The sequence below is a fragment of the Gracilinanus agilis genome, chromosome 4 (assembly GCF_016433145.1).
Source record: "Gracilinanus agilis isolate LMUSP501 chromosome 4, AgileGrace, whole genome shotgun sequence".
Taxonomy (NCBI): Eukaryota; Metazoa; Chordata; class Mammalia; order Didelphimorphia; family Didelphidae; genus Gracilinanus; species Gracilinanus agilis.
The window spans coordinates 137,034,239-137,044,790 of record NC_058133.1 but is presented as its reverse complement, the minus strand read 5'-3'; the positions used below and the strand labels follow the sequence as shown (position 1 = coordinate 137,044,790).

At 36.0% G+C, this 10,552-nt stretch overlaps 1 protein-coding gene across 1 annotated transcript in view; it reads left to right on the top strand.

Moving 5' to 3' along the window:
- Nucleotides 1–10,552, top strand: part of LOC123247970 (serine/threonine-protein kinase MRCK alpha-like) — a 426,637-nt gene that overhangs the window by 308,450 nt on the left and 107,635 nt on the right. The window contains exon 12 of the mRNA XM_044677091.1: nt 9,345–9,478. Coding sequence (XP_044533026.1) covers nt 9,345–9,478 — 134 coding nt within the window. The remainder of the gene's footprint in view (nt 1–9,344; nt 9,479–10,552) is intronic.

Genomic DNA, 10,552 nt, shown 5'->3' with positions numbered 1-10,552 from the left:
TCTGCTCTTTTGCATTTGTTTGCAATGATTCTATGCCCTATAACATGATCAATCTTTGTGAATGTGCCATGTGCAGCTGAAAAGAAGGTGTATTCCTTTTTGTCCCTATTTATTTTTCTCCACATATCAATTAGATCTAATTTTTCTAGGAGTTCATTCACCTCTCTTACCTCTTTCTTATTTATTTTTCGGTTTGATTTATCTAGATCTGAAAGAGGAATATTTAGATCTCCCACTAGTATGGTTTTACTATCTATTTCCTTCTTGAGCTCTGCCAGTTTCTCCTTTATGAATTTGGGTGCTATGCCACTTGGTGCATACATATTGAGCAGTGTTATTTCCTCATTGTTTATACTGCCTCTAATGAGGATGTAATGACCTTCCCTGTCTTTTTTAATCATATCTATTTTTACTTTGGCTTTGTGAGAAATCATAATAGCCACTCCTGCCTTCTTTTTCTCATTTGATGCCCAAAAGATTTTGCTAAAACCCTGAACCTTGAACTTGTGTGTGTCTACCCGCCTCATATGTGTTTCATGTAGACAACATATGGTGGGATTTTGGTTTCTAATCCACTCTGCTATTTGCATCCGTTTTATGAGCGAGTTCATCCCATTCACATTCAGTTATAATCATCAGTTGTGCATTTGCTGACATTTTTGAATCCTCCCCTCTTCCTACCCCCTTTTTCCTTATACTTTTTTCTTTCAAATCAGTGGTTTCCTATAGAGCCGCTATCCCTTATCCCCTCCCTTGATTAACTTTCCTTTCTACCCCCTCCCTTATTTTTCCTCCTCTTTTTGTTTTTAAAGGCCTTATGAATTCCCTCCCTCTTCTCCCCTCCCTTTTTTTGACCTCCCCACTCCCCTGCTCCCCTTGGTTTATCCCTTCTAACTTTCTCAGAAGGGTTAGATAAGAGTTTTATGTCCCAATGGATAGTATAGCTACTCTTCCCTCTCCATGTTGATTACACTGAGAGTAAGGTTTGATTATTACCTCTTAATGCTCTCTTCCTCTCCTTCTTATAATAGTATTTGTCCCCTCTCCCTCCCATGCCCTCTTTGTGTGTAATAGTATATCCTATTTTCTTATTCACTCAAGTTTCTCTTGGTGTCCCCTGCTATTCACCCCCTCTTTCCCATCCCCCATGTCATCTTAGATTATTTAGTGTTCCACCCTCACCCTGTGAATTATTCTTCTGATTATTATAATAGTGAATAGAGTTCACTACAGAGAATTATACATAACATTTCTCTACATAGGAATACAGATAATTAGATCTCACTGAGGCCCTTAAAAAGGCAAATTTAAAAATTATATAAGTTTTCTTTCTTTCCCCTCTGTATCTTATTTACCTTTTCAGGTTTCTCTCGATTTTTGTGGTTGGATATCAAACTTTCCATTTAGCCCTGGTCTTTTCTGTGCAAATACCTGGAATTCTTCAATTTTGTTGAATGCCCATACTTTCCCCTGGAAATATATAGTCAATTTTGATGGGTAGTTGATCCGTGGTTGCAGGCCCAGCTCTCTTGCCTTTCTGAATATTGTATTCCAAGCCTTGAGATCTTTTAGCGTGGAGGCTGCCAGATCCTGTGTGATCCTGATTGGTGCTCCTTGATATTTGAATTGTTTCTTTCTGGCTTCTTGTAAGATTTTTTCTTTTGCTTGGAAACTCTTGAATTTGGCAATTATATTTCTGGATGTTTTCTTTTCTTGATCGAATGTCGCAGGTGTTCTATGAATCCTTTCAATGTCTACATTGCCCTCTTGTTGTAGGACTTCAGGGCAATTTTGCTGAATTATTTCTGTTAGTATGGAGTCCAGGTTTCTATTAATTTCTGGTTTTTCTGGAAGACCAATTATTCTCAAATTGTCTCTTCTAGACCGGTTTTCTTGGTCTGTCACTCTCTCATTGAGATATTTCATGTTTCCTTCTATTTTTTCAGTCTTTTGACTTTGTTTTATTTGTTCTTGTTGTCTTGAGAGATCATTAGCTTCTACTTGCTCAATTCTAGCCTTTAGGGATTGATTTTCGGCTATAATCTTCTGGTTTTTGGCTATAATCTTCTGGTATTCCTTCTCAATCTGGTCATTTCTGGTATTCAATTTGCTTATCAGTTCATTTGGTTTCTGAGCCTCACTTTCCAATTGCAAGATTCTACCTTTTAAACAGTTCTTTTCTTGCCAGATCTCTTTCATTTTCCTCAAAATCTCAGTTTTGAACTCTTCCATAGCTTGTGAGGAGTTTTCCTTATTTGAGGAGGGTCCGGATGCTTGTTTGTTCTCCTCCTCTGTTTGCTCGGTTGTCTGGATTTTCTCTGTGTAAAAGTTTTCGAGTGTTAAAGACTTCTTTTTCTTGTTGTTAATCTTTCTCTTCTGAACTTCCTGAGACTGGGTAGCCATCGTTAGCCCAGCAGCTTCTCAGGTTTATCCTCGCGCTCAGTGTCTGTCCGCGGTCAAGCCCCCTGGTTGACCCCCTTGCTTGATCCTCTGCCAGAGGTTTCTTTACAAGTCTCAGGGTGCTGCTTCCACAGTTGTATACCCGTCTGCACTGGTTCCCCACTCAGGGTTTCAGAGCTTTAGCTTGTGGCTGTGTCTGCCTCCACCCACGCCTCCGCCCGTGCTCTGAGCCTGCGCTCTGCGCCCTGCGTCTGTTCTCGGCGCCCTGCTCCCGCGCTCAAATTTTGTGTGCGTTCGTTAGCTTTTTGGGGTCCTAAATCTTGTTGCTCTCAGGAACAGGCCCCGGAGCTGCCAATGACTCGATGGGTGCCCCAAACTTGCTCTATTTCTTTTTAGCTGGCTTCGGCGCTATAGGTGTTGTGTGTGGAGGGGGTGGGGGTGGGGTGGTTGCTCAGCCTGAGATTTAGTGAGAGCTGTTTCACCCCTTTATAGCATGGAAATGCCTTGATTCCACGTACCTTCCACGCTGTGCCCTGTTGTGGGGTTCCTCCGTTCGTCTGGACTTGTTTTTATGTCCCCTTGAGGAGTTTTGTGTGTTTCGGTCAGGAGAGGTTAAGAGCTGCTTCTTACTCTGCCGCCATCTTAACCTGGAACCAACATGTTAATATTTTAAAGAAATATTTTTCCTTCATTTAAGATATTTGTATATCTTTGATATTGATTTACTTTCTAATTTAGATTATATGTTGTGAAACTGTATAGTAATTTATTTATCATCAAGTCTAGCTTCTTTATTTTATATATAGAAACAAAGATCCAAACAGAAGAAATGATTTCTCACAGCAGGTTCTTGGCAGAGCCATAAATCAGAACTCAGGTCTCTTGATTACTATTGGAGTTTACTTTCTACCCAACTACAATTTGCCTTTTCATTACCAAGCCTTGCAGGTATACAGATTAAATTTGTACTTGTATTACTACTATTAAGAAAAGATATCCGTATTTATATAAACATTTTAAAGATTTTTTTCATGGTCCTTTTTCTACTAGTCAATAAATATTTATCTTATTTACTTCTACATATACTTTCTTTAAAACGTAGCATAGCATTATTGTCAACAAGATACTATCAGCAGTTAAGTTTCTGGGGCAGATGGCTTTTAGACACCCATTGCGTGCATTCTCTCTCACCCGCTCCCCCCTCTTGTATCTAGGAGGATGTATCAATCATGATATGTCATTCATATTGCTTCACTTTCAACTGCCTTCACACTTCTTCCCTTTTCACCAATTTGTTATTTCTCTTGATTAGTAAGTATTAAGTACCTACTATCTGCCAGTTGTTTGTTGAAAATAGAGATTTAAGGATTAAAACATAAAATAATCGGCCTTCACGTTTATGCTCTACTGGGAAGAGAGCCTTATAATTCTGTTTAAACACAGATTAGAGGTGCAGAATAAGTACTGTGGTGAGAGATGTGTCCTCTCTTCTTCCCACCCCTCCATTTAAATTAGGTTTGCTTTTCTTCACAGGAGTTTTAAGGCATTCTTGAGACATAATTGGCTCAGAAGAATAAAGACTCAGTCTCTTGACATCACTTCCTAGTCCCCTGAGTAGTAAGTCAGTCAGTCAGTCAGCCAGCATTTATTGTATGTTCTGAGTCAGAAGCCATCATAAGCAATGGGGACACAAAGAAAAGTGAAAAACAGACAAACCCAGACCACAAGAAGCTCTTGGTATAATGAGGAGAAAACATTCAAATTACTATATGCAAAGAAGATATAAACCAGGTGGTGCACTGAATAGATTGCTGGACTTGGAGTTAGGAAAACTTGAGTTTAAATTCAGCCTCAGCCACTTACTAGTTGTGTAACCCTGTTTACATCAGTTTCCTTTTCTGTAAAATTAGCTGGAAAAGGAAATGCCAAACCACTCCATTGTCTTTGCCAAGAAAACTCCAGATGGAGTCACAAAAAGTGGGACACAACTGAACAACCAAAATAAATTTATGTTAGATGATTATGAATTATATTTCTGTGTGTAATAATGCTTGAATCCCCAAAAGAGTTTGTATATATTGTAGGAGAGTTTTTCATATTAGTTAACAGAATAACATACTTTTTTTTAAACAAACTTTTGACTACTTGGTCATCTTGGTTGAGCTGTTAAAATGTTTCTACCATTCTTTTGTAAAATCTTATTCATTGATAAGTGTAACTTCTTCAGGATGGGCTTTCTCTTAATTTCTTTCTTTAGTAGTAGCTTAATCTTGTCTTGTCTTGAACCCCTTAATGTCTACAAATATAACTGTGTTTTTTAGTCATTCTCTTGATTTTTATCTTTGTTTGAATTCATGTCAGTATGTCCCCACAGGACATTTAGATCTATTACTAGTTTTATAAACTCAATTTGAGTATAAAACAGTGTTAGTTACATTTGATGAACCCAGTGTCATATCTACTAGAAGCATTTAAAGAGTAGTTGGAATACTCCTTGCTCCCCACTGCCACTTTTAGATTTTCAACCTTTCTCCAGTAGTCAGTAACCTCTCTTCCTTTGAGATTCTTGCTATTCATGTCTTCCACCCAATGAAAATCCTAGTTAACTGTTGTCTACTATTGTTGCCTCCCTTTCTTCTTCAATGAGTTGGATATCTGGCTCTTCCCCAACTCCTGGCTTCATATTAGAGACTTAAGAATACCTATTGATTTGCCTTCCAATACCCTAATTATTCTTCAACCTATTCAATTCCTGTAAGATACTCCTTCATCCCCACTCAACCATACACAAAAAATGATCAATCATACCCTCATTCTTGCCATCATCCACAAATGTACCACCTCCACTCAAGAATTCTGAAATTCCCTTCTCTGGCTGTGATCTTTTGATAATTTCACTTCTCCCTTTGCTTTCCCTTAATCTTCATCTTTGCCATGGCATTCATCTCCTTTACCCCTCAATTCTCTTCTCTCTTTTCTTCTCTTTGATGTGACTCCTTGGTGAACCAGGTCAACTCTACATTGTCATCCTTTCTTGAATCCTGAATCCCCTTTGATCATTCCCACCATTTTCTCCCCTAATGCCTAACTGCTAAAAGAATGTAGAGAATATCATCTAACTGTTCTGACTGGGTACACTACAAATTTATATTATATATCCTCATGTGGGCCCTTACTGCTGCTAGGGCAAATCTACTATACCTTTCATCAACTCATTCTCCCACTCTCCATAGAGCCTCTTTCAAACTTTTTTTTAGCTCACCTTAAACCTCCATGGCTACCTCTCCCCATACTAACTCACCTGAGATCCTTGCCTCATGTTGTACAAAAGCAATTGAGGCTATTTTCTATGAACCATCTCCTAACCTCTCTTTCTTATCTTTATCACTCAAGAATTTTCTACCACTTTTCTCTCCTTCATCCCTGTTTCACATGATTAAGTGGCTTATTTCTTTCCAACACCAACCCCTCTGCTTGTTCAAGTGATTTCATTCCATTCTGTCCCCTCCAATAGATAGCTCCTCTGTCATCTCAATTCTTTAACTTATTTTCAGTTTCTTCCTCTCTTCTGACTCATTTCCTTTGGTCTATAAACATGATTATGTCCTCCACATCCTAAAAAAAAAAAAATCCTCACTTCCTCCTTCCTTTCCTGCTAACTTTTGTCCCTATATCTCTCCTGCCCTTTGTACCTAACCTTAAAAAAGCTGCCTACAGGAGGTACCTCCACTTTCTCTCCTCTCTCCCTTTTCTTAAGCCCTTGAAAGTTTGCTCCTAACCTTATCACTCCACCAAAACTGCTCTCTCCAAAGTTACTTATGATCTTAGTTGCCAAATCTAGTGGCCTTTTCTTAATCTTCATTCTCCTTGACCTCTCTTCAGCCTTTGAGACTGTGAATCATTCTCTCCTACTTGATAATTCTCTTCTCTCTAGCTTTTCAGGACATCACTTTCCTGGTTTTTCTCCTCTATATCTGACACCCCTTCTCTGTCTCTTTTGTTGAATTCCTGCAGAGCAAAATAAGCAGGACTAGTGGAACATTGTACACAGTAACAATAATATTATATGATGATCAACTGTGAAAACTTGGCTACTCTCAGCAATTCAATGATTTGGGACAATTCTGAAGGATTTATGTCAAGGAATGCCATCCACTTCCATAGAAAGAACTATTGGGAATTGGATGCAGATTAAAACATACTATCTTTCACATCAGTTTATTTACAGTTTTATTATGGGGTTTTGCTTTTCTGTGAGTGTGCTTTTACAACCATGACCAATGTGGAAGTGTGTTTTACATGATAAGACATCTATGGCCCAGGTTAAATTGCTTACCATCGAAGATTGGGGAAAGAGAGGAAGGAAGATGGTTTGGGTCTTAAAATTTGGGGAAAGATATGTTGAAAATTATTATTATATGTAATTGGGAAAATAAAATATTTTGAATTAAAAAATAATTCTCAGGGGCAACTGGGTAGCTGAGTGGATTGAGAGCCAGGCCTAGAGTTGGGAGGTCCTAGGTTCAAATCTGACCTCAGACATTTCCCAGCTGTGTGACCCTAGGCAAGTCACTTGACCCCCATTGCCTGCCCTTACCACTCTTTTGCTTTGGAGCCAATACACAATATTGATTCTAAGATGGAAGGTAAGGGTTACCAAAATAATAATAATAATAATAATTGTTATTATTATTATTATTATTCTCCCACTGGCCATAGTTATGAAAAAGTATCTTCTTCTACTACCTTCCTCCGTTAAAAAAATGTTGTTACTTTTAATATTTAGGCTACATATCTGTTTGGACCATGCTGTGACATATGATCTAAATTGCTTTTTAAAATCTATTTTTTTTCAAATTGCCTTCCAGTTTTCCCAACATTTGTTAAGTCAAATTGGGAGACCCTCACAAAGTATATTAATATTCTTGGGTTATCAAAACCTGAGCTACTGTACATAATTATTTCTAATTCTTGCTTACATTGTCTCTAAAATGACTATTTGTTCATCATTCCTACTTTTTAAAAATTGCTTTCTTTGAGATTCTAGTCCTTTTGCTAAATGAATTTTCCTAAATGAGTTTTATGATTTTGCTAAAAGTAATTCCTTCATAGTTTGAAGGATAATACTCTAAATCTGTAAATTAATTCTGTTAGCATCATCACTTGAGATTTCTTTTCTCTCTCCATACTTCTCAATGATATCATAAGTTCTCATGTATCCAGTTATATCTATTCTGATGACTTCAAGAAATCTGTATGTTTGATATAAATCTCTCTTTTTGACTTCCATTCCTGTATCACTAATTACTTGGTAAACTCTCCATCTTTTCCTTCCCCTTCTTCCCTTCTCTGTTCCACACATACTCTAAAATATAATTTGTTGCTAAATCTTGTCTATTATTCCTCTATTTCTCTTAAGTGTGCCCCCTTCTCTCCCTATTCTTAGCTTTAGCCTAAATCTGGTCTTAATCACTTTTTAACTAGATTATTTCAGTGACCTTCTTTTTAATCTCCTTGATTCTCCTCTTTTCTTGCTAATTCATCCATAGTACAGCTGCCAAAATCAACTTCCTAAAGTATGGGTTTGTATCTAGCATTTCTCTACTCAAGAATCTTCAAAAGCTTTCTGTTGTCTCAAGGATAAAAATAAAGATTCCACCTTGGCATTTAAAAAGCTCTTTAAAATTTGCTTACGAGTACCTTTCTAGACTTCACATAATTCATTTTCACATGGTATTGCATTCAAACTAACCTATTTTTCAAAATCAGCATTCTTTTCTAGTGCTAAAATATATTACCTCTTCATTTCTACCTCTTAGAAATTCATAGCATTTTTTCAAGACTAATTTCAGTGCTACATTCTATGGGTAATATTTCTTCAATTTGCTATTTATGAATGCTCTGTCCTTCCTCTTTATCTTGTACTTTTCTCATTTTCCAAGCTACCCTTTCTGGAACTGCTTCCTGTGGGCTGCTCACCCTGAACTATCTCTCCATAAGGCCTGTCTTCCATTAATGAATTTTCCCAGAATTCTCCATTCTGTGGAAGGGCCAAGGTCAGACTGCCTTTATTCTCATCCTGACCTTGTTCCGGATTTTCTGGACTTCAAAACTATGTTCTCATTCCAGGTGCCTATCCCTCCCACTTGTCACCTTTTTAGCTTTTTGTGTGTTGTTTTCCTACATTAAAACATAAGCTATTTGAGAACAGGACTGTCTTTTTTGCTTTGTCTTTATCACTGTTGCTTAGCTTTGTGCCTAGAATATTGTAAGTACTTAATAAATGTTTATTTCTTTCCTTCCTTATAATTATTTATTATTTATATGTTCTATCTAGTAAAATGTATGTTCCTTAATGTCAGAAACTGATTTCTTTTGTTTGACTATTCCTAACACACTATACATAATAATAATATTTATTGAATTTAAATAAATAAATCCATTTGCTATCTGTATGGGAATATTTATTACTGACTTTAAAGAACAGAACTCATTTAGAGTTGATGAATTTTTTTTGTTTTTAAGAATCTCTAAGTGTTGCATTCTTAATAATATGCTAAATTCTGCCACTTAATGACTTCTTACCTATGATTTAGAGTTAGAAAGAATCTTAGAATGTCATCCGGGCCTATTTCCTTTTATAAATAAGAGAACTGAGTCATGGAGAGGTATTGGAACATGTACAAAGATTTCAGCCTAGTCCTCTTATTCCAAATTCAGTGCTTTTCTTATTTAAATAATATTTTTATTTGTTCTTTAAATCTTTATAGATGCCATGTTGCTTAGCTGTGAAACAATAAGCATTTTGTAATGTTGTTTGATGTGGCATTCCTGTACCTGATTTCAGCATTCTCTTAAAATAAAGAAATTTTTAAATCTTACTTTAATCTTTGTGAATAATTTCATTGTGCTGTTTATAAGAGGAACAATATCTTTCATTTTAGATTCTGATCATCTAGAACAACAATTGGAAGAAGCTAGTTCAATGAGACGAGAACTAGATGATGCTTCTAGACAAATCAAGGCTTCTGAGAAACAAATAAAAATACTAAAACAAGAAAGGGAAGACCTCAATAAGGTAAAAATCGAGATTTGGTTGTTGTTTTTTTAAATCGTTTTCAGTTCTTCATATTTTTCAGGTAGCATATTTAAACTATTTTATATCTTATCACAGACCTGCTTTATTGACTCCTCACTGTTTATCAAAAAAGCCCAAACCTCTCATAGGAGGCACAGTATAAACCCCAAAGCCTTCTGTCTAACCTTATCTCATACTACTGAGTACTTTTATATACTTTGTGCTGTGGCCAAGCTGGTCTAATTAGTATCCATCTCTGCATTTGTTCTTCTTTATATACTAGAAATCCTTTCCACCATTTCCGCATATTTATTTTATCTTTGTACCGTCTTCATTGTATAAAAAACTAGATTGCATGCTCCAAGCACTTAGTAAGTGTGTTGAATTAGAAAAAACACAAAAGAAATAAAGGTAAAATTTCTTTACAGTTTGCTGACTTGGAAGTACTTTTAAAGTGTCATAATTTAATGTCTTTTTATTTGTAAAATGCAGTGCAAATCTAAAATTTCATATATTGTATCCTCATATTCTCCCAAAAATAATATAGGTACATTTGGAAATGAGTTCCTAAAATAACTTATTAAAACCATTTATTATTTAAAATTATGTTAAAACAAAGATAAAAAGTGTCATTTTCTCTTTGTTCAATTTTCACGTATCTTTTAAAATTAGTCATTTAAATGGCAACCCAGAAGAATTTTGAAATATAGCAAAAATGTTTGGAAAAATAGTTTGTTCAGAAAATTTAATTTATTTTAAAATCTTTGTTTGAGATTTTACAGTTTGTATATGGAACATTTCAACTAAGTTGACCCTTTAAGTCCTTTTTCCATACTTTATGTAACACTTCAACATTAGTATGAAGAGTTAGTACCTGAAAGAAGTAACATTGACATTTTTTGAATCATAATCAGCACCACACCATGATACATGCTTTTTCTAATTAATATGCCTTTCATGGCATAGTTTATTCTCCTGTTTTCTTACTTTAAAATTAAAAAAAAAAAGTTAGGCTTGATTTTTGACTGTCCTCCATTTGGAGGACTTCTCCCAGAAGTCTGTAATCAGCATGTT